At 35.5% G+C, this 24354-nt stretch overlaps 1 protein-coding gene across 7 annotated transcripts in view; it reads right to left on the bottom strand.

Annotated features, from left to right (window-relative positions):
* The window catches only part of VPS13B (vacuolar protein sorting 13 homolog B), a 411590-nt gene that overhangs the window by 369330 nt on the left and 17906 nt on the right, over positions 1–24354 (bottom strand). For 4 of the 7 annotated variants that reach the window (XM_025148060.3, XM_040695917.2, XM_046937953.1 and 1 more), the window contains exons 4-7: positions 12252–12372; positions 7376–7543; positions 6192–6373; positions 2773–2947 (exon numbers count right to left, since the gene is read on the bottom strand). In XM_025148060.3, coding sequence (XP_025003828.2) covers positions 2773–2947; positions 6192–6373; positions 7376–7543; positions 12252–12372 — 646 coding nt within the window. Of the gene's footprint in view, positions 1–2772; positions 2948–6191; positions 6374–7375; positions 7544–12251; positions 12376–24354 lie in introns of all 7 variants that reach the window. The other 3 variants (XM_040695919.2, XM_040695916.2, XM_040695918.2) reach the window with 1 other exon arrangement.

The following is a 24354-nucleotide window of genomic DNA, read 5'->3' as shown; positions in this document are numbered from 1 at the left end:
CATAATGTAGGCTACCTCTGCTGGCAAATGTCAAGGTCCTAGTCAAATGTTTGGGTATACAAGAGCATTTAAAACAAATTGCTGCTGGAATACTCTTAAAAATGGATCGTTGATTAATTCAGTTGACAACAATATATGAAGTTCTATTCAAAAGACTACATTTTAGTGACAAGCCAGTGACAAGGGCCAGATAAATTCTTTAAACTGAAAAAGATAGAACTGTTTACTGATCAATACTGGGTTAAACTACTTAATGAACCTTCAAAAGCCTTTCAAAGACTTACAGAAATATAACCTATAAAGTAGGTCTGGACATTATTAAACTGTAAAGAATTTAGGCACAATTCCTGTGGAATTAGTCTTGGATTTCATCAAGCGGTCCTCTTGGAAAAAAACATGGTTAATATAGCTCAGCAGATAATACATGTCATTTATTATTTGTCTTGATTACATATTTTTTCTCCTGAAAATAGTAGCATATTCAAAGTTTCCTCAGAAAAGTTCAAATCTGTGGTTGGAAATTTGGACAAAAAATGCATCACGAAATTCTAAGAAAGTATCTCCTTCCCAATCAGAGATAGAACACGAAGTCAGGAAAAAAATAGGTACCTCACAAACTGATGGTATGAATAACCTGGTAATATCTAATTGTCACTCTTGCTAAACTGCTCTAAATGAGAGGAAAAAAATCATTGGATATCTAAAAATTTTGCTTCTACGTGTACACACTAACATGCACATGTTTTGCCTACGTAAGTATACTGTACATATACAACAAACAAGCATAACTGGCATAAAGGAAAACAGTTGGTAATAGCCTTAGGGTATAGGCAGTAAAATGGTTTGCAGTGAAGACAGAAATGGACTTATAAAACAGTTTCTGCAGCTCTGGCCTGGCTACATACAACAATTGTCATTCATTAGAAAGGATGACAAGAGACATTTTGACAAAGAGTTTACTCATATTTGGACCTAAGAATGTCGAGTTTCATTCCAGATGTAGAAAAGATTAAATGTTTTCAGGCAGATGCCATTTGCTTTAATCTTAATCCTCCCCTAAGCTGTATTTTTGTTTCACCATCCGTCTCATACCCTAAACAGGAAAGAAATAAGAAAACCTCTCCATCTCTCTCCTATTCACAGGCATCCTCTTCCATACATACCTGTTCATTTTAGCCTTCTCATTACTCAGCTATCCTCTGTCTTCAGTACTTGGACCTTTTCATCTGAAACCTGCTGCCTACCAGTCTCTGCTGTCCTTATATTGATTCACAGGACTTCTGTATTCCCTTCTCTATATTCAAATGGTCCTATTCACATCTGTAGCTCCAGGAATGCAGATACAAAGTTCAAGCAACTCTAAATGCATCATAAATAGCTATGGCACAAAAGGCCAGATTTGCTTGAACTTTGATAGAAATGAATGAAAAATATCCAAAGTACAAAAAAAAACCTCTGTCTGAAAGCAAGAGTAACACAACCCTACAGCTGCAGAACTTTACCCTTTCTCCTGCCAACATAAATTAAAACATTGCTTAGATACAAGGAGTTCTTACAATGCATGTTAGAGATTCTTTTAAAAACTGTATGCTGTTTAAAGTTCCAGGAGAAAATTAAGTCAGTATTTTCAGAATATAAATAATTAAGTACTTCTAATCATATGGTGTAACAAACTCCATATTTCTTGTAAGGCAAATAGTTTATAGTACAGAACTTTAAAGAAAATACAGGAGAACTATTTACAGACATCCTATTTATTTGCTCAGTTCCACATAGCAGCAGCCTGACAGAGAATTATACATCTGGCATGAGAGCAACATAGTTATCTGTGCCAACCAACATTAAAGGCTACTTTTTGGCAAAAAAAAAATCCACTGCTGTGGTCTTTCCAATAATGTATTATTTTTCTGAAGCCAAAGAAGGCAGTAATATAGGATTAAAAAATATACACATAAGCTTAAGTAAATTGAAATTATATATTTCTTAAAAAGAACAAAAAAAAAATCAGTATTTTATACCGACAGTCTTTAACTACTGTAATACTATTCAGACAAGCATAGCTGAATATTGCTGCATTACTTTCACATTCAACAAGAATTTCCTAAAAGCAATCCTGCAGTACTCTTGCATTCTACTCCCCCAGACAAATTCAACCTCGGATTGTTATGCTAAATGCCTCAAGACACTAAACAGAAAGGTAAAGAAAATTCACCTTTCAGTGTTATGATTTTCAGAAGATCAATCTCATTAAGTGACCATGAAATACCATGAAGAAGAGGAAATAAATTTTATACAAAAATAAAAAGCTAGAGACTACACAACATAAAAGGATACTTAAACTAGTGAGAACATACCGCAAAGCCATACCTTGCTGTTTAGATCAAATGTTAATATATCTATTTTTAGTAACATTCACAGAAAGATGAAAAACAGCATTTTGAAACTGGTTGCAGCCCCACCTAAACTAAATAACAGATCAAACAACAAACAAACAAACTGCCTACAGATAGGTATCTCACTGCACAAATAGTGATAAATCAAATTACTTCCCTGTGTCACAGCTCCTGAAGTGCCTTTATATAAGCTTAACCTCAGTTTTGTGAAGATCCCCAGAACACGAAAAAGATCTTAATGCATTACATACTTAGAGCACAATGAACTGGCTTTATCAAATTACAGACTGCCAAAACTATTTGCTATGGCTAGCCTCGGTCACTTGTATTTGTAAAAAGCAAATAAACTAGTGTTTCAACACACAAAAATTGCATTTACCTGTGATGTTGCCCAACATATCCTTTGTGTGGCAAATTGAATCTTCGCTTTCTCCATCTTTAAAGTTGCCTATTTCCCCATAATAAAGAGCAATGCCAAGTTGCATTATGCGTATAAACATAGGAAGCTGCTGATCAGAGATTGAAAGTTTCAAACTTTCAACAAATGTATGAATCTACATCAAAGAAAACAAAAGAAATTAAAGTCAAAGCACTGTTCTCATCGAAGTCTCTTTTAAACTATATGGCTCATACTAATTTTCTAAGTGCACTCTAATTTCTAAAAATAAAACCTGTAATACATACAACACAGGGCAAAGGGCTGCAAACGATGACTGTCTCTTTGGGTTGCTACACAATAAATTTTTATGTTAAAAGTCAAATGTAAATTATTATGCTTGGTTGGGGGTTTTTTTGTTTGTTTTAGTTTGGAGTTTTTGTTTTGTTTGTTGGGGACTGTTTGTTTGCTTGGGTTTTGGGGGGTTTTGTTTGTTTTTACAACTATTGCTAAAGACATTTCCAAACCATATAAGTAGTTTTAATTAAATATCCTTACAAAGATTTCATAAAAATCTCTGCATTCTAAAGAAAATCTAGATACACTGGTCTTTGCATTCAAGTTCTTTCATTTTGATTCTTTTCCTATCCCCAACACTATTTCAAGTGGACAAGTAATGACTGAGGAGTGGGAGAAGGATTCAATCCAAGTGAAGTGTGACAAAACAGCTTCTCTGCATATTCCAGTTGAAAACATGTCATTAAGTAAACCTCTCTAAATGAAAGAAAGCTTTGAGAAAATTGCAATTACCAAGGGGAAACGTTACCCTCTTTCAGCAATATTTTAGTTATTATATTCAATACTTCAAAATAATTTTGAGCGTTTTCTTGTTATAATGTAAAAATTTAGACTTGATAAGAAAGTTACCTTTCATTAACATGGCAGCTCCATGAAACACAATTACAGAAATAAAGTTATTTTCTTTAACATTAAATATATTCTTTAGCTCCAGGTACAATTTATAATTTTTTTTTTTTGCATGAAAATAATGAAAATGAAAAGTAGCTGCATATCAGCACTACTCTTAATACATTTCAATTTATGAAACATGAAAAGTTACTTTACAAACAGTACTGGATATCCATAGACAGGTAATATAATACAGTAATATGACGTGCATCAAAATGTGCTAGTATACCAGTAAGATAATGTGAATAAATCTACAGGAGTACAATTATTAGTAAGTCACAGCTCTAGTTATACAGAATAAATGACAAGGTAGTTATTAGTCATTCTATATAGACTAGCAAAATAATTTTAGGTATCAGACTTCTGCTGTTCTTTGAAATTCTCTGACAGAAGAGAGCATTCAAAATCCTAAAACACACTTTGGAAATTAGAATCTAACTGTTCAATACCATTTTCAACGTCAGCTGATTTAAAGCATATCTGTAACCTTTTTCCTGCAAATGAACAACAGTAAGTGTAAGGCAAACAGCTTGTAAAATTTGTTAGACAAAAGATTATTTTGTCAGAAGTTTTCTTTAAAGTTGCACCTAAGGCCTGTATCATAATGGAAGACAGGAACGTTGGGTAGAACTGTAGATAAAAGACAAAATTTCTATTAAACTACTATAAAATTCTGTTACATTCCTGGGTCTGTATGGTACTGCCTTCCCATCAGCCTGCTCTTGCATTGCATCACCAGACAAAACCACTTACCCCTCAGTGAGTTCATTCATCTCACTAAAATTAATAAAGCCAGAAGAAAATGACTTTAGTACTCTCCTCCTTAGAGAAGCCTCAGCTTTAACTCAATAAGATTAATTTGGCCAAAACTTTGCAGCATTATGCAGATGGTAAAACCATTCTAGTCTCTACAGCAATAACAAAGGAGTTTATGCTACTATGAATATGCAAGTCTTGAAAACTTTCACTCAAGACTGGAAAACAGATATACTTTACCAAGTAAACAACACAAAGTTCATCACACAGATCTCTACAGATTGGGAGAAAAAGAGGGTTATGCTGGCTTTTGTCTTCAGCTGGTAAAGAGCACGAGCTGCTGATATTGCACTAGCATCACCTGTCATGCTGTAGCACATAGCTACAGAAGCTACAGTAATATCACGCGCAACAGAGACTTCATGAGCTTTAAGTGCCCCGGAATTAATCCCACTAATTAAGTAGATATTTACTGGTAGCAGCTTCTTTAACTTAACTTTTGTAGGAAATACAGCTGTGTCCATTGAATACTTAAATATTTTAAAGATCATGTTTTAAAATAACTACATTCCAATGAACTGCAGCACACAACTTCCATGCATACAACAAATCATTAAGTTATCAGATACGAAATGTGTTAGGGTAAATAACACATTTATTTATTATTTTTTTTACAGAGCTAATTAGAGCACAATGCTCAAGCAGTGAAATACAATGAAATACCTAAGTCAAAGATCATAACTTAAACTTAAAACTTAAATATTGATCTCTCATCATAAAACTACATATTCAGACTTCATTGAGCGCACTTGTGAATAAATTTATATATATAAATATACACACATATTATTATATATATTTTATATTTAAATGTGCAAGAAAAAAAGGAAGATAACCAAGGAAAAAAGTAAAATAGACAAAAAAGAAAGCAAGTTATGCACAACAAAATCAAAAATCAAAGTGAACAGACAAAAAGGCAAAAGATTTTCAAAAACTGAAATGTGCCTAAAAAAGAGGCAGGAGCAATAAATGACCAAAGATAACTAAAAATACATGGAAGAGTTTAATATGAACTGTATCAAATTGCTACCACCCCACTGCACACTAGTATGCTTATTTTGTCTGGTATCCAGTAAAAAAATCATAGTTCATAACAATCATCATTTTTATGACAACAATACCATTTTAAACTATGTAAGGATGTCATTCAGTATCAGACATTCATAAGCTGCACTGCGCTCTTGCCCATCATGAATTGGGCTTGGCTTGCTACTTCTTTTCATGCGCTTCACTAAGTACTGTTAACTGTTACACACCAGAGTTGGGCCTAGATACCATTTTCATCTCATTACAGATGATATATATGATGATATAGATGATACATAAAACACACTATTCTCTTGGGGGGGGGGGGGGGGGGGGGAGATTTTCTCAGACACAGTTTTTCCTTAAAATTATGATTACATTTTCTTTTTTAAAGCCATAGGAAAAGTACAAAAGATTAAACAGCATCACTTCCATACACGCTGTAAAATATTAATTGCATCATATGAGTAGAAGACGATCAAAAATCCTCATCAGCGAAACAACAGCAGTGGTATTTCATCTTACTTTAAATTTCAAAGTATATTTTGCTAAATCCCAAAACTGTAATACAAAGATGCAGTAAAACAAAGAAAAGATTTTTTGATACCTACTTTAATAATAGATGGCATTTTGGAGTTGAGGTTATCATAAGTAAAATGCAGGCGAGTCTTGAAGGAACATTTGTACAGCAGAGGTTCCTGATAAAATTCAATTTTACCACTAGCATTTCTCTTATCAAGACACACTGTGCAGTCAGAAAAATTGATCATCTTTCTCAGTACCAGATCAGTGGCTTTAAAAAGAAGTATATATAAATGTTAAAAAAATATACTGTGTAAGAAAAACAAATTATGCATACATGATCTTATCCAAAAGCAAACAATACAAGATGGATGCACAGTCATTATTTTAGATCATCAACATGCAAAAAGCATTTGCCTATGTGATTAAAGTAAATAAATTAACATGCATCACGAGGATTCACTTCACATGGATACTTAAGTAGATATAATTAATGTGTCCTCACTTCCTAAAATATCAAATTGTTATCCATTCCCTGTATGTTTTACTTATTACTATTCTCCCAGAAATAATCTCATGTACTCTCCCCCTTGGGAAACTATTAATGGAATTGCCCACTCTACCAGGGATATTCTATGTGATCTTGAAATGCTTTGCGCCTGAATTCCACCTCTATCAAATGTCAGTAAGAACACTGAGAATTACAGAACTACTGAGGATACTGGTAATCCAAAGACTGAGACATTCGGATACTGACAGCCAAGATTTAAAAAAAAAAAAAAGAAAAAAAAAAGGTTAAATTAAGTTACAACTTCTCCTGAAAGCGTGAGGTGTAACATTTCACAATTATTTTGCCAAACTCACTACAGTAAGGCAAGTTTTACAACATCTCTACTCAGCTTAGTTGCAGATTTTAACATGATCACAAACAATTGCAACAGAACACCTTAACACACTACTGATCATTTACAGAAATAGAAACAGATTGCATAAGCACTCACCAGTGGCAAGTGCAAAATGAAATGAAATCACAGAAGGACAGCAAGTATGAGCAGAGAAAGCTTTAGAATGTGTTGTGTAATCATTAAGTTTGCCTTAAGAATCATTTTAATTGACTCTGTAAAATTAAAGACAGAATAAACTGATCACTACTGAAAGTAGGCAGAAGGTTATCTTATTTCTGACATAAAATGCCATTTTTGTTAGACTTCAGAATTACTGTATGAATTTGAGTTCCACTTTTAATACACAAAGCTAGAAGATACATACTCACCAGAGATGTCCATAAATGCTCGATCCCAAAACTCATCCACTGTATAGCATTCTGCAGAAGTGATATTGACTGAGAGAACAATATCATCCTCCACATACTTCAGAATGAGATTGTTGATCACAATATTGACATTGTTCACAACACGCCTAATCAGACTCTGAACATAGCCTATAAAATAAAATGAATTCTTACAAATAAGGAAGACGTGATGCCTAATCCAGCTATTACTGAAGTGATTATTTCCAAGTTATATTTTTTTAATTCAAACATCATTTATCATCTTTTCTTTTTAACTCAAACATCAAATATCATCCTTCACTACCCCAAAACTCACAAGCCTTGAGACATTCTATAAGGATATTCAGCACAACTAAGTTAGACTTCCGGAAATACAGCAGATAAGTTATGAGGGCAAAACTGTAAATACTAACAAGCTAATACAGTACAAGAGATTAGTTGTTTTTCCTGCCAGCAAGAACTAGCTTTCTAATTCAAGATAAAGAACATTGAATTAAAGATAAAAAAGACTGACAGTAATTTTTTTTTAATTGAAAATTATTTAGAAATAGAATTAAGAAGATGACAATTGCTGGAGCTCTTTAAGTACGTACTTCTATTTCCACTCTTAACTCGTTTTAAAAAGTTAACTACATTTTAATATTGCTAGTATTTTTTCATTCTAAAAGCTAATATATCCACATCATGCTCAATAAGACTCCCATGAGATATAACAAAATCAATTTCTGTCAACAACTAAAGAGTAAGCACCTGCACTGAAACCTGCTGGCATGAAATCCATTTAGATTTTTTCAGATATAATGTGATTGGAAAAATAACCTCTACTGTGAATTCCCAGTATGCAGTAAACACTCATATTTTACCAATATGGTAAAGAAATTAAATACTACACATATTCGTGTATTCTCTGTATAATGAATGTAACTATGGAGATAACTATCTTGTGCTGGAAAAAAAACAAGTCTTAAAACTCCTATGTTTTAAAAGGTTATTACATTACTCACATACTTCACCTAAAAATACATTTAGTGTATGGTTAAAAAGCAGTTAAAATTGTACAGGTATAAATCCACAGGTTTGAAGAATAGTTTTATGACACTTGCATTAAATAAAACTCATTTATTTGAAGAATTTTAATTCAAATAAATCTTAAATCTAACATCAAAACATAGCTTGATCAGCAGGAGCAGGCTAAGGCTGCCACTTCTCTTCTGCTCTACTTTTTTTAGCTATTCATAGTTTCACATTCAAGTACTGATATTCATCTTAGAGTATATCAAATACTTTACCACAGTGATTTTCTTCAGCTCGACAACTGCAAATTTACACACTTGACATTAAAACCTTTTCTTTTTCAGCATTCAAAGCCTCCAATCACCTCTTATTAAATGCAAGACATGTTTCAGATGCCATCAGTGGAATATTTGGATTCTGACTAAGTAGAATTGTATGCTCGAAAAAGTATTTCACTGTTGAAATTTTAACTGTATGAAAAGGTATCGCCTTTCTTATCATAACTCAATGTGCCTTATTTTATGTTATTTTTGAGCATATGTCATTCCAAGTATGGTTAACAGAACAAAAATCACATTTTAACTTCTGCCATCTTAGTAGCATTTTAACTGTATTAAAACAAACAAAAAAAAAATCACAAAGTCTTTTAGGGCACTTCTTAGAGCAAAGGTGTACACACATAGGAAAAGCAGAGCAAAGGTGTACACACATAGGAAAAGCAGAAACCCAGTGCAAGACAAATGTCCCGCAGATGAAGTTACATTTTAACTGCATTACACTGAATTAAACTTTTTTGTGTATCAGTGTAAGAAGTTACAAAATGTACACAGAATAACTTCGTTTTTAAGAGTTTTCTCACTGACATCTTAAAAGGCAATGTATAACTCTAGACTGTATGAGTTCAGAAGAGTGAGTGCGTTATTTCAGTACTTAAAAATTAAAACCATGTCTCTTAAATATGAATAAAATAGATAAGAGACCTACTTTCACCACTGGCGTGGTACGAATTGGCCTGCCTATTAATAGAAGCTGGCACAAATAATTCTGTTGTTTGTTTTGTGTTTGTTTGGGTTTTTTTTAAGCACAGAGCAGAGATAGACTTTATAATTAGAAGCAAAAAATTAGAACCAGTAACTTAATGACTATTTTCAAGCAAGCTATTAATTTCATTAAAGACACTGAAGCTGTCCTTATGCAAGCCCAAAAGAAGCTTTCTTTTGCATTTTATTTTTTTATATATTTTTCTTTCAAGAATATTTCAAAATCAATTCAATTTGCAATTTCCTGTTTTGAATGACAGAAACATCACAAATCTAGTATCACAACAGCAAAACCAACAAAGAGTGACTCTAAAGATAGTTTCCAACATTATTCAGAACAAATCAAAGTAGCAACAAGGACTGGTTTGAAGTCAAAAACATGAGTTTTCATCTGCATGTCTTTTAGCCTGAATGCATAAAAAGAGGGAGCAGAACTGTGCCTCCCAAATGAAATAGGGGCTAGGAATTTGAAGAAATACAAGAAGTTCTTATCCTAAAACATTTCCAAACATGAGTTTGGACATAGGACTTATTCCTATAATTTTTACGCATAACACTATGATTAACCTTGCCAGGTGTTGCCACCTTGTTCAGGTGTTCTACAATAAAGTGATGGAAAATACCAGAAAGTCTGTAGAGGTAAATGTTCTTCTGAGGCTCAACACAGAAAACCCACATATACACTTCTTCCAGATTCTCCAGAACCCCATGGACTGCATTATGCAGTAAGACTTTGAATATAGGTTCAGCTTCACAACTAAAGACTATCACAGCACTGTAACTCAAAGTGATCTATACATACAAAGGAATTTACATCAGACTGGTCATATCTTCCCCACTTTTAGCAGTGTTCTTTTGTTACCAAAGCTATATTTTTAGCTGAGTTCTCTCAAACTCCATGTTTAAGACCACAGCAGAGATGAGGGATGCATGATTGCTTGTGACAACAGTAACAAGTTACAACAGTAATCTGATATCTCTATCCTCAAAAGACTAAAGCAAATACAATGCACATGACAACATCCTACTAAAATCCAAGATGTGCAAATTAAATCTTTGCAAGGCCATATCCTATACCACAAAGAATAGAATCACCCCATAAGGAGGTATGCATTTCTAATCTAGGCCATATACCGCAAAGGATTTCTGATTATTTAATGTGTTATTTATACATTCAAACAGGACAAAATAAACAACAACAGGAAAAACACAACTGTATTCAGACAAAATAGCTGCACAGAAAGTAACTTAGAGCCCATCCAATAAGGTAAATTTTTCACTAATGCTCTCAGAATCATTAGGCTTCACTCTATGCAGCTGATGAAGGAGTGTGATAATGAAGAAAGTGACAGCACCCTACACTTTCAAAGAAGTACAAAATATACCTACAGAATCTATCAAATAGTAACAAAAGCTGTCACTGGGTTTTGTAATCTGCTACAGTACCGCAAGTAACTTGCACGACATTTCTATGAACGCAGCTATTACAGAAAATCACAGTATGCTTATAAAAGAAGACACGCAAATCAGTTTTCAATGTTCATGTTGCATTTTGACATGTGGAAACATCTTTTGGAATGTTCAATTTGATCAGGTGTCAATATTCCAACACGCATGCCTCCAATATCTTTTTCAAGAGACTACACCTTTCTGGAAAATCTGCAGGTGAAACTTTTGGAAAACAACATGAACCAAATGCTAAAACCATCCTAAAAGGCAATACAATGCTCCAATTCTTTACCAAGTCTTTGACTCCTGGTGTTCTCAAGTGACACCTCAAGAGCCTAACACCAACAAGTTACCAGAGCCAAGGTGCTGTCCATGGTAGAATGTGCCTCAAGTCCTGCAGTTCCCAGCCACTGGAACTTACTGGATTTGGAGCTTTAAGTGCCTCCAGGTCTGGCTCCGCAAGTGCCCATTCCAAAGCAAGCTGATACTACTCACTACTACATGATATTCCACATGCTGAACAATATCCTCTTTCAATTCAAGTTAAGGCAAGTTAAAACCTGAACTTTTTGTTAAAATAGAGAAGAAAACTTACACAAAACTGTCATGTCTATAACCCACCTAAAATTACATGCCTGAGAAGGCAAACTGCAATTCATTCCAGTACTCTCAAGTTTCATGCTTCTGCACAGAGCTATACCTCATACATGAAATTGCTGCGCAAACTCAGAAGCAAAGGCAATCAGATAACATAGTTCTTCATTTTTATATCATACAAATATTTCCAAGTTCAACTGAGACAAATATTACGTCAGGAAAAACAAGTTAACTTCTCTGCTAGCAGAGGACTAAATTAGAAACATCCATCAGAACTACTACTCAAAGAGAAAACCCTACCTTTAAAACCATTTTAAGAATCCGAAAACTGAAAGTCTGAAAACATACAGGAAAGGAATTTAATGTGAACCACTGAGCAATTATTGAGCAATAGAAAACAAATAGTGATCTGAAACAGAAGAACTAGAGCAGTAAAGTGTAAAAATCTAACACGCTACTGAATGATTCTCACACTAACCCATCTAGCTCTACAAATAGGTTACGTACAGTGAAGGATGCAATAAAACTGAAGGAAAAGACATAAGGATTAACTAAGTTTTACTGCATGCAAGTTCTATTTTATAATATTTTAGTATTCTATTCACTGTTGATTGATTTGTAAATGGACAGAATTTCTAAAATGTAAAACTAATTGACAGAGATACAGAAGTAACTTAGACATCCTGGTCACTGGAATAAAATTCAGTGGTTTTCTATTATCACTCAAGTACAGTCCAGCTTCTGAAATTATGGTCTACCTGGAGGTAAATCAGGGTCAGGAGAAGCAGACTGCTGAACTCGTCGTGGTTTTACTGCTGATTTCATACTTTCCGTGGTACTGCGGTTTGTTGAACTTGAACCACAACTTTCATGGTCTTCCTGCTAAAGGAAAAGGATACAATTGAGTCAATCAAACAAATAAGGAATATAAACATGGGAAGAACAACTCAGTAAATATTTAGTATACTAAGCTTCTGGCACTGTTTTTTTCCTTCACCACAATCTTTTATTTCCATCTAACTACAGAAGTGATTACAAAGCTGGCTGGAAAACAAATATTTCACAGTTAATACTAAAATTACCTTAAAAGTTATATCGTTGTTTAACTATAAATATAAAATGGAAAAAAAAAGTAGATCTTTCTGTTGAAACACTTCATTAAGACAAAGTTAGCCTCCTGCAGAAAAAGAGCAAAATGCTCTCTGGATGCTACTAAGATCACAGATAGAGTTCATGAAAGAAAACAATCAAGGAACAAATGTAAAGCTCTACAGCATTAAGCTGTAATATTCTTAAGACCTCTGTTCACTAAAAAGCACACTGCTTAAGCTATGTTGTTTTTTGTTTTGCAGAGGACAAATGATGCATTTCCTCACATGCAACCTGGCATTTTTAATAATCTCAGAGCAATACAAGCTTCACCTGAAAAAAATAAAGAGAAGACTGAACTTACTTAGAGAAAATGCAGAAAACAGACCCATTCATACACTGGAATGGATAGAAATCATCCGTATAAGAGAAGGATAAGTACCGTAAATAATTTGAAGTTTTACAGTGTCTAATACAGAATTAAAACAAGGCGCACTTTTTAAAGGAGAAGTTTTGTCACAATCAGATCTTGGAAGTCTCTGGGTTTTTTTGTGTTTTTTTTTTCTTTTGATTGCTTGTTTTAATTATCAATACTTGACCACTTTAGTGTCTCACATTTTGATTCACGAAAAATAACAGAAGTGCTTAGTCACATAGGAGTTTCCCATTTCGATGCATAAAAGAGAAATGAAATGTTTACTATGAACTATATTTGGAAGACACCTCTTCACCAACATAAATATTTTGCAATCAGAAAAGCTCACCTCTCCTTCACATCTCCAGCTCGCTGAGAAAAAAATGACTTTAACCTAAAATTATTGAATAACTTTAAACCAAACCCTTTTTCTTGGAAACCAGTTCATGTGTAGCATGAAAATATTTTTTTGGATGAGTCACCATGCTGCTACTTACTTGCAAAAAAACAAGATGTCCTCACCAACCAGCCCAATTACTACAGTTCCTTCTTTTCTGTATCAAGTCTGGTTAGATTCTATCCACGTACTGCAACAAGTGTGTCCAATGAACTATTTCCTAACTTCAAGCAAAATCTATGCAACACATTCATCACACATATTACTGGCACATAAAGATGAAGTAAGATGGATTTAACCTTTTAGCGCTTTCAGAGAGTTAGGAATACACACTGGCATGCTGACAAGGGAATGTATTTATATCTCTGTTTTAAAGAAACGGGGGAGAAGTCACGAGCTGTGTTAACATTAAAAGAAAGTCTCAAATCCTAGCATATAACTAAATTCAGTGCATTTTTCTCCTAAATCCTGGACAACACCTTACACTATATTGCACCATTATCAAAATGGTTAAGAGTCGTATTAAGAATTGTATAGTTTTGAGGTGGTGAACACAGCAGTTTCACCTGAGCTACTGATACTTTTTAAAACAAATGTTGCATTGTTTTAATTATCAATAGGTCACAGTGGCTGCGACCTTCGGAACTACATTTCTATTTAAATTCAAAACCTTTCTGTACCTGCGCATTTCTGCAGAAAGTTAACTTTAAGAGCATACTATTAATTTCTCAAACTTGTGGCTGTCTCATAAGCCCAGAAGTAAAACATGTTCATTAAAGAAATGTGGAAAAAGTTCCAAGTGAACTGCCAAAACCAGCATAATTATGAAAATATTTAACACTGGAAACAACTGAAATCACATACCGTATATAGATTACAGTGATGTCATCATAAACACACTGCCAAAATGTACTAAAACTACCGCACTCTAATAAATCCAGCTCACACCAGATGACAAACATTTTTAAATAAAAATTATATAGGGGATGGGAAGGGAATTTTATTCTGTAAGTGCTAATAACTTGAGTTATAGTTTGATATTTGATCAAGTGTCCATCTATTTTAGCATTAACAAGAGTGATTCCAAATAACAGTCACAACACTACAGAAGAAAAAACATGCATGATGCAGCTAAAGTGCTGATTTTTAAGAAAGTAACCAATTTACTAGAATTTATTTTCTTGTTGCTTATGTCATAAGCAAAGCTGAGAAAATTTGAAAAAATTAACGTAAGTTTCTGTGTATGGATGTTACTGCACAAAAGTACCTTGGTAACTTTTAACAATTCAGGATGAATGGAAGTTTGCACAGTCAGACTTTTCTCCTTTTGGAAAATGCCTCAGACCAGGTACTTCAACCATGTGGTTTTTATAGAGCACTATGGTTACATCTCAAACTATGCAAGTCATGAACAACATGCTAATAACATCTAGGCTAGTAAATTTACATGCAAGTTACTCTGACAATTTTCTACTGCATTACACTAAATGAAGCAATTATCCCAAGGTCTAGAGTGAATTAAAATTGACAGCACCTGAAAACATACTAGATTAGGTTATGGTCTTTCCTAACAGACCAAAGTGACTGCCTTTGTTCATCATTCCATTTTCCACATTAAATTTTGTCCTTTCTTTGTCTTCTAAAAAACATGCTCTCTCATTTTAAAATATTTAATATTTATTTAATGTGCAAGGCCTCCAAACTGTCTCAGAAGCATAGCCTGTGGGAAGAGTATGTCTTCCCTTGGGGATCACTTAGCTATTTATGCAAATATGGTCCCTCTCCTTTCACAAAACTAAGTAAAAACGAGTGAAGAAAAGCTCTTTTTAAAAGTAAACAGTAACATGTGTAAAAGCAATTACTATTATGAATTAAAATATTTTTTTTAAAAATCTTGAAAAAATAAAATTGAAGTAATTCAAAGTAAATACTACACAAAACTGCAGAGCTTCCCTGTCAGTGCTTCATCTCACTCTACAAAATCTCATTTTTTCTGATCCCTCGTTGTTTCTAAAGCAATAAGCTTAATAAGCTTCACCAGCCAATAGCACGTGTATACTCCTATTTAGATGAAGCATATCTTAAACTGCAGCATTCAATAACTGCAGAGGAAGAACTCATTCCCTACTAGTGGACCATCCTTACATGGCTGAATACTGACTGGACAGGAAGGTGTGAATCGAGTGGAAAAGCACCTGGACCACAGTACTCAAAGTGTTGTAGCCAGAGGCATGAAGTCCAACCAGTGGCAGCTTGCTTCTGGTATCCTCCAGTCACCAGTGCTAATAATCCCGCGGTGCTTAACATCCCTATTTGAAGACCCAGAACACAGGGTGGTTACCACACAAGGCTATGGCCGGTACCAGGCCAAGGAGAGGAGCTGATGCACGGGTAAGCATGATTGCTATTGATGGAGATCTGAGGAAATGGGCTGACAGGAACTCTGTGAAGTCAAACAGAGGGCAAATGCTGAGTCTCGCCCTCGGGATGGAGCCACCTTCTGCAACAGTACAGACTAGAGCCAAATGGCTTAAGCGCAGCTTTGAAGAAAAAGATCCAAGGGTCCCAGTGGACAGCAGGTAGAACATGAGACAGCAGTTTGCCTCTACCACAAAGGAGGGCAACTGTGTGTATTAATAAGGGTAAAAAGCAAGGTGAGAGATGCAATTCTTCTTCTCCTTGGCCCTTGTGAGACCTCATGTGGAAAACTCTGTCCCATCAGGGGGCTCTGCTGTACAAGAAGGACATGGACTATCAGAAGAAGTCCAAAGGAGAACTACCAAAGTGGTAAGGGGACCTGAAGGACACAAGTTTTCCTTGGCAGTAACAGAGATAATGGGCTGTTAAGCCTGAGGAAAAACAAATAAACCTGCTGGGAAGGTACAGAGAAGTTGGAGGCAGACTCTTAACAAACACATACCTTGAGAAGAAAAACAACAGACAAGCTGAAAACATATGCAATTCCAAGCACTGGAAAAGGCCACCCAGGGAAGCTGTGGAATCTCTACCCTCAGAGCTTTTCAGCATCAGGCTGGCCAAGACTGGAGCAACTGGGTTTGCTTTGAGCATGTGGTTGAGCTAGATCATCTCCAAAGCTTATCCCAAACTGCTGTAGGACTGGTTTATGTGAAATAAGGAAACAAGTAGCAATACCAACCTTCTAAAAGATCGCCTTAAAAAAATTTCATCAAAATGGAAGTACAACCAATATCTTCCTTTCAAAAAGTTTCAATTGTTTCACCGCTTTATAATTGTCAAAAAATATCATATGTATGAATATATATATAAACTATTGAAACTACACTGCCATATAACCTTGCAGCTCTTCTGCTGGCTAGCATAGGTCAAGTATTACTTACAAATAAATCAGCAAATGTAATATAGTCTCAATGATTTTGTTGTAAAATTATCCTGCTAGAAATATTTCATTACGAGTAATCAGAAAGCACATAGTTAAGTAGATAAAGAGGAAACTAATTTAATGTTTGTTCTAATGAATAGTAAAGTAGGAATGTAACAACACTGAAACAGAAAAATCAGTGACATAAGCATGACAACTGTAAATCTTTTGGAAGTTGTGGGTTAACAGTCTAACACAGATTAACACCAACCTGTATTTGTTGATTACATGGCAGGACAAATATACATACATTTTAAAATTATGACACTGTGAAACAGCAAAAAAGAATATTAAAATCAATCAGATAGGGATAGTATTTTGCAGAATGATTAAGGACTCCACTATTACATACATTAAGCATTTTATATACATATTTTCTGTACATGTAAGTGCCTTTCACTATTACAGAATGTAATTGTAAGCCTCTTCAAATAGGCAAATCACATACCTAAGAGGGAATATTTGGATTAATCATTCTTAAGGGCAGACAAGATAGTGGAAGGTCTGTATTTTTTTCTACCTTTTTTTTCCCCCAATATCATCTCATGTAGACATGTGGTTAAAAAAAAAAAATCAGCACTTCAGACTATGCACCAGATTCTTAAGGAGAAATACCAAGGAACTGAGGAAGGAGTGAAGTCTGTGGCCAACTGACAAAGCATGATGAAGAATGCATGAAAGAATAAGCAAGAGTAACCTGATCAGTAATAATGGACAGAAACAATCAAGAACTGATTTAACAACGTTTGTATTTGCTCTCTTTGATGCATCTGGTCTTGGCTAATATTAAATTATAATATTATATTTTAAAATAATATATTTATTTATATATTTATTATAATATTTAAATATACTACATTTAAAAATAATATTAAATTCAGATAATAAGTAGTGCACTAACAAGTGACCAACAAGGTACACTGTGTAGCCTGCACTAGGTCAGCAGGTTACACTCATCTCTCAGTCTGTTACCAGAATCTATGTTGAGTTATTCTCCATTAAAATGGCACAACATGCTCTGAAATACAGGTATAAGTTAAACTATGTAAAAGCCAGAGATATGTTAACATGCTGCACTAGTAGCCCCAGCTGAAAGCCAAGAAGCTTGTATTAAGTCTGTAACTCAGACACTACAGAATCTGTCTATTGATTTCTGGGGAATAACATCTCCCTGTGATGTTGCTACTGTTTTGATTAGCTGATTATCAGACATATTAAAAGGAACATTCTTTGGTTTACAAGAAAGGGTGCTGTCAGTCTGAAAGACTGTGGTGATAAGCCCATATAGGCAAAGATAAATAAAACAGACTGTTCTCACTAAGTGCTCTTCAGCCTGTTCAAAAATACACCCCAGTATCTCAACACCCAAGACAGAAAAACTAATAAAATGACTTTGCAAGCCTTTTTGAGGGAAGTAAGTTGTACAAATACCTTCCTTCTGTTTATAGAAGAAAGTTATATTATAAGCTGTTAACGGATCATCTAGTAAAGTATTTGTTTTGCTTTAAAAATATATTAGACCACCTACCATGATGTAAGTGCTTTTTAACAGAAATAAACATCTCAAAATGGCTATTCTGCCATTTCTCCTAGGATAGGCTTTTTAAAGATTTCACTCTTCCTCATATTACAGGAAGTTTGCCCAGTGCTTTGGTTTGCAGAGTGGAGGTGAGGGACATCTTAATTCTGTAAGATTATTCTGCATTTATTGAATAACTATAACAGTGGAATCCTGATCCTTGACTATAAAGAAGTTACAAAGAAGAAAACAAACAGTAGAAATATTACAGCAATGGTAATTGGCAGCTACAGTCAGGATTTGGCATTACTATAGTAGGATGTATGAGAAGAAAGAAAAAGGCAGTTCCAAAATTTTTGTTCCACAAAGCTCACACTACACAGAGCTCTGTAACTCAATAATTCTGAAACCAGAATGACCTGACAAGAGAGAATGACCAGAGAGGCAGGTGTTAGGTGAGCTCTTTCAGCAAAACCTATGGATGCATAGCACCCTTGGTGTAGGTTGGATACAGGGTAAAGTCAGAGTTCTGCCCCACTTGTATTCTCCACATCTAAGACCAAGATGAAAGATTGGCCGCAACAGCTTACCCTGAATGACGAGGAAGAAAGACTGACAGGAAAAATGCTCAGGATTGAGCATGGAGAAGAGACCAGAAGTGGACTACATTATTTGTATTGCATTTTCTGACTTCTACTCAAAAACAATCAAATCTTGTCAAATTAAGACTTATAGAGGAACTTACATGTGAAAAATACTCTTAAACATTAAATCTGAACAAAATGCAACATATATTTCTAGCTCAACAGCTTCTCCATTTGTGGAAACTCTACAACATTGACTATCTCAGCTATCATTCAACTTCCCACACAGATCAGGGGCAGCTATTCACATTACAGCACAGTTGCAACCACTGAACTGCTCAGCACCTAAACAGGCACATCTCCTCTTACCATAGTGCATTTCTTCTGTCCAAAAGTAACAGTATTTAAGGCAGTTTACATTTTTTGTATGGTATTTTGGAATACTCTCTATCAAAGACTGGACAAACTCTCAGCCTTGCTACAAGTCCCTTGAAACACTAGTTAAGAATAGCTGAGCACTGTATCTCTATAGCAGTCATCAAATACGTTCTCCTGAACACTGCACAAAGATAGGAAAACCACTGTGAGCATGGTTTGATCACACTGCTGATTTATTAAACAACATCTGGAAACCACAAACAAGATCTTGGCCCATTCAGCTTACTCTTCCTATTGTAATCTGTTCCACCTGCTGGAGGGCTAGCACCAGTCCCCAACACTATTTAAACTGGCCCCAGACTCTCAGTCAAGATGTCACTTGCCTTCATGGTGGAAGTCCATTAAGGGTGCTCATCTCCCCCCACTGCACTAGAGGATTGCAGTTGCAACTTCGTTTCACACTTTCTTGAGTGGGAACTCTTCCCTAACACACTTCCCATTTCAGTTTATTAGATAGAAAGCCAGACCCGATGTGCAAGAATTCCCCTCCACCAAGCACCTGCCAAGGATGTAGTAATAATTTTTATTACAACATAACCTTGCCACCCACTTCCCTCAGAGGATGGTATAATACTGTCCAGACCACGTCTTCTCTTAATACCAAACAGTATTGAGCAGGATATCTAGGAGCAAGGCCCCCAGCAATAACACAGCCGGCCAGCTAAGTATTCCCCAGTTCTCAAGTTTTTAACACCATGATAAGCCTCTGACACATGATAGAGGAAGCCACAAAGCTTTACCTGGAGAATTTGTTATCCATGAGAGCTCTTCTCATTGCTGAGAATCAAGCAGCTATTGGTGGTGGAAAGAACGGAACGGGGACAAATATATGGCCATGAGTGAAGACTATACCTACTACAGCCTCCCCAACTGATGCTGATTTTAACAAATTCATGTATTATTATCCTTTAAATTCTATTTCCCTAAAAAAAAAGTCTTTGAAATTAGTCAATAAGCTCAAAATTGGAAGATGAAGAAGAACGAATGGCTGACAACACAATCAAGAACTTCTTCTTTCCATAAGAAACCAAGCTTAAAACTAACACAACTCAAATACACTGGTATCTTAGATTTCATCCTAGCAGTTCTTTCTTCCCAAGTTACTGCCTGAGATGGATCTAACCACATTTGAGCTTGTGGCCATTCCCAGCAGGACGTGCACCAGGGGAATTTCCCCAGCTGGAAATGGCACTTCGGAGATCTTTCTGGCAGTGTAGAAGTAGGAATGAGGTAGGTTCAAGTAGGAGTGAAATTTCTCAGCTATGGGTATAAAGTGAATTCCTTTACAGTTTTCACTGCCTTCTGCAAATTAAGAAGTGTGGGGGATATCACTAAAGTAAGGTCTCAGTACATTACAGTTTACAGAAGTAAACTGGAACCTTTTAAATCGAAAGGAAAAGTACTTTTAATCACGGTAGGAATTAAACACAGTCTTCACAAAGAGAAAACTAACGGATTTTTAGTGCTATGTTAAGATAAAACCTAATTTCCTAACTTATTCCCACAGTTCTCATACATTATACTTTTTATGCATTCTATACACATAGATGTAATAATACCTAGTGCTACATAGTAGTATTAGTTATATATAGTAATGATGTTACAACAGCTTGAACAAAAATCTGTAGGGTTAATGCAATCGCACAGCAAACTTCAGAGTTCTACATGCCTGGCAAAAATACTATTTGTCCTAACATAAGTAGCTCCTAAACTACTTTTCTAAATAGTTTTCTAACCTTTCAGTTATTTACACTCTAAACAGAGAAGCCAAGTGGCGGGCTCCAGTTATCTCCTGTTACTTAGCTTTCTCAAAGCAAAATTTTCATTGAATGAGTATTATTTTAATTCAAGTACTTGCATTTAAACTACAAATTAACAGCACTGTGAGATTTCTAACAATTCCATTTAAGATTTTGTATTCTATTTTTCACTCTGCGTTTTTAAGTTAACTTCACATAACACTGTGGGAAAGAATAGATTTTCACCAAGTGTAATTTTATCTGTTATATCTTACCTAAAAAGCATCAGTTAACAAAACTAATGGACTAAACTACAAAGCTAAGTGAATTGCTGCACAAACTTCTTGGTTAATAAATGTAAAAGAGTACACATAGGTGCTACTTATTCAAAACGCACATTAGGGAGTTCTTATAATCAGTCATTTCTTTTGCAATTGTTAGTCTGTGATGTGAGTACCATTTCAAGGAATTTATTGCTATTTATAACACACTTCTTTTTAAATAAGAAAGCTTTTGAAATATTACCTTAAAACCTAAATAAACAGTAATTTATCTTCTAAAATAGTCAGCAATCTGTCATACAAAATCACCAGAATGCTATATGTCAAAAGAAGCATATCTGTCAACAGTGCATTATAATTGTTGCAAAGTTTCACAAAAGACCTCTCTAATTATAACATCACAACATGTAAATGTTTATCGCATTGGTTAGCTTGAAATACAATGTGTACTCATAGCTGAAATGAAAGAGGAATGTGAGTGTCAGCAAGAAAAGAAGCTGAGTGCCCAAGGGAACAAAGATAAAAACATTCTGAAAGGAGCTGCAGCAGTGATACAGGACTGTTACTGTTAGTTGTTCAACTGTGTATTCCAGACAGACATATGCAGAAGTGAGAGATTAAGAACTGGACAATAGAATGGAGAAAAAAGATTCAAAAGAAACCTGGGAAAAATAAACATCCTCTTAAATGCCCAATTTATCAGGTTTTGATCTATGAATTAAGAAATCTTAGAAATTTGACAGATGAATCACAGGTAATACCATAAAGCCATCAATTCATTCAGGTTTCTGTAGCATTTATCATCTCGCATGGTATATATTTGTAGGGATGGTGGATAGTTTGAGGTTCTTCAGACGCTAATCTGAAACACACCACTCTCGATACCACTGTGCATTTGTTTCACCACAACTGCATTCAAACCAATGGAAAAGCAGTCTCCTTGATATGTTATGGTGGTTTTACACTGACGGACAGCTGGACTCCACCACACTGCTCCCTCATTCCCCTCACCTTTAAGGAACAGAGAACACAATAAAAATTGGATCAAGCGATGAGATAAGGACAGGGAGATCACTCACCAACTACTGTGATAGGCAAAACAAACTATATCGATGACTAACACTGAGCTTATTGATTATTACCGTTAAAGTAGAGCAGTGATAATTATAATCAAGCTACAAATAGCTCTCTGAACAGCAGATAAATCAACTGGCACAAGAAAAAAAAAAAATCCCATAGCCAGCTCACAGCAATACTTCAACTACAACTTAGGAAGCTGAACTACACACAAAGCAGTAAATATCAGCTCTAGCATTTCTAAACGGGAGAAAAGTAAAAAAGTTCTCCAGCTCACACAACAGTAAACTTTAATTTCTGTCTCTAAAAGTACATCCCGTAATAGATTCTGATCTTGTATAGTCAGCTTACATACACACATATTACTAGGTGTAAATTAAATACTGCAATATCTTTAAAAAGTCATGGAAACAGGTTTCTCTCTTACTAATGTGCAGTTGTTTCGATGGCTACCTTTTAAGCTGTCTACAGTGTACAGAAGCCAAGCGTTCAGATACATCCAGCTGTTCTAGATACACCACATAAGGACAAGACCATATAAGACAATACAGTTAAAAGTCAACAATATTAAGTTCAAGCATTTTGGATAAGCAATAGAGGTATGCTTATTAACTGCATATAACCAGGAAAGTTGGACTTTTTTACCCTTTGGGAGGAAACAACTATGTTTTTAGCTAGAAAGTGCCTGAATTTCAGAATCGCTTTGCCACAATGCTACCCTTCAAGCAGCTGGGGACAGGCTGCAGAAGGGGAAGACTGACTTAGTAAGTCTTCACCTGGATTATTGTAGGTATATTATAAAATGCCACCATGATTGTATAAAATAAGCTCATTAGGAGATATTCAGTAAAATATTTTATTAAATAAGAGTACAGTGAAACCAGCTGTAGCAAACCACACACTCTACAGAACCATGAACCTACATACTACGCGTATATTTTGTGCCACTGCTACGTTGAAAACTTTAAATTTGTCAAGCTGTAAAGAGTAAAACTCTTTACAACCAAGCTATTAGTTCCTAATGAACTCAATTAAAAAACAGTACATATAGCAGCAGCAAGACACACAGGGCATATAGACATTGCACTACTTTGCAGGGAGAAAATTAAAGAAGCCAAAGCCCAGCTAGAACTGAAGTTGGCCACCAAGGTAAAGGACAACAATAAATATTTCTATAAATACAGCAAGAGGAGGGCTAGGGAGAATCTCCATCCCTTGTTGGACACCAAGGGCAACTTGGTGACCAAGGATCAGGATAAGACTGAGGTATTTAATGACTTCTTTGCCTAAATCTTTAACAGTAAGACTTGTTATTCCCTGTGAACGCAGCCCCCTGCGTTGGTAGATAGGGATGGGGAACAGAATATGTCCTGCTATCCACAATGCCTGCCTCCACAATGAGATGGTTTTGGACTTGCTCCAAAAGCTGGATGCTCACAAACCCCTGGGACTGGATGGACTGCACCCTACAGTGCTGAGGGAGTTGGTAGATGAGGCTGCCAAGCCACTCTCCATCATTCTTCAGCAGTCCTGGCTAACCGGGGATGTCCCAGAGGACTGGAGACTGGCAAATGTGACGCCTATCTTCAAAAAGGGCTGGAAAAATGATCCAGGTAGCTACATACCTATCAGTATCACCTTAGTGCCCAGTAAAGTTATGGAACAGATAACCTCAGGAGCCATCGTGGACCAGTTAAAGGTCAACTAGGGGATCAGGCCCAGTCAGCATGGGTTTATGAATGGTAGGTCCTGTTTAACAAACCTGATTTAATTCTATGACAAGGTGACCCGCCTAGTGGATGATGTGGTCTGCCTGGACTTCCATAAGGCCTTTGACGCTGTCCCCCACAACATTCTCATGGAGAAGCTGGCTACCCATGGTCTGGATGGGCGTATGCTCTGCCAGGTGAAGCACCAGCTAG

Source organism: Gallus gallus, chromosome 2 (genome assembly GCF_016699485.2).
Source record: "Gallus gallus isolate bGalGal1 chromosome 2, bGalGal1.mat.broiler.GRCg7b, whole genome shotgun sequence".
NCBI classification, from domain to species: Eukaryota; Metazoa; Chordata; class Aves; order Galliformes; family Phasianidae; genus Gallus; species Gallus gallus.
The sequence above is the reverse complement of the archived record's forward strand: the minus strand, read 5'-3'. Positions and strand labels throughout refer to the sequence as shown.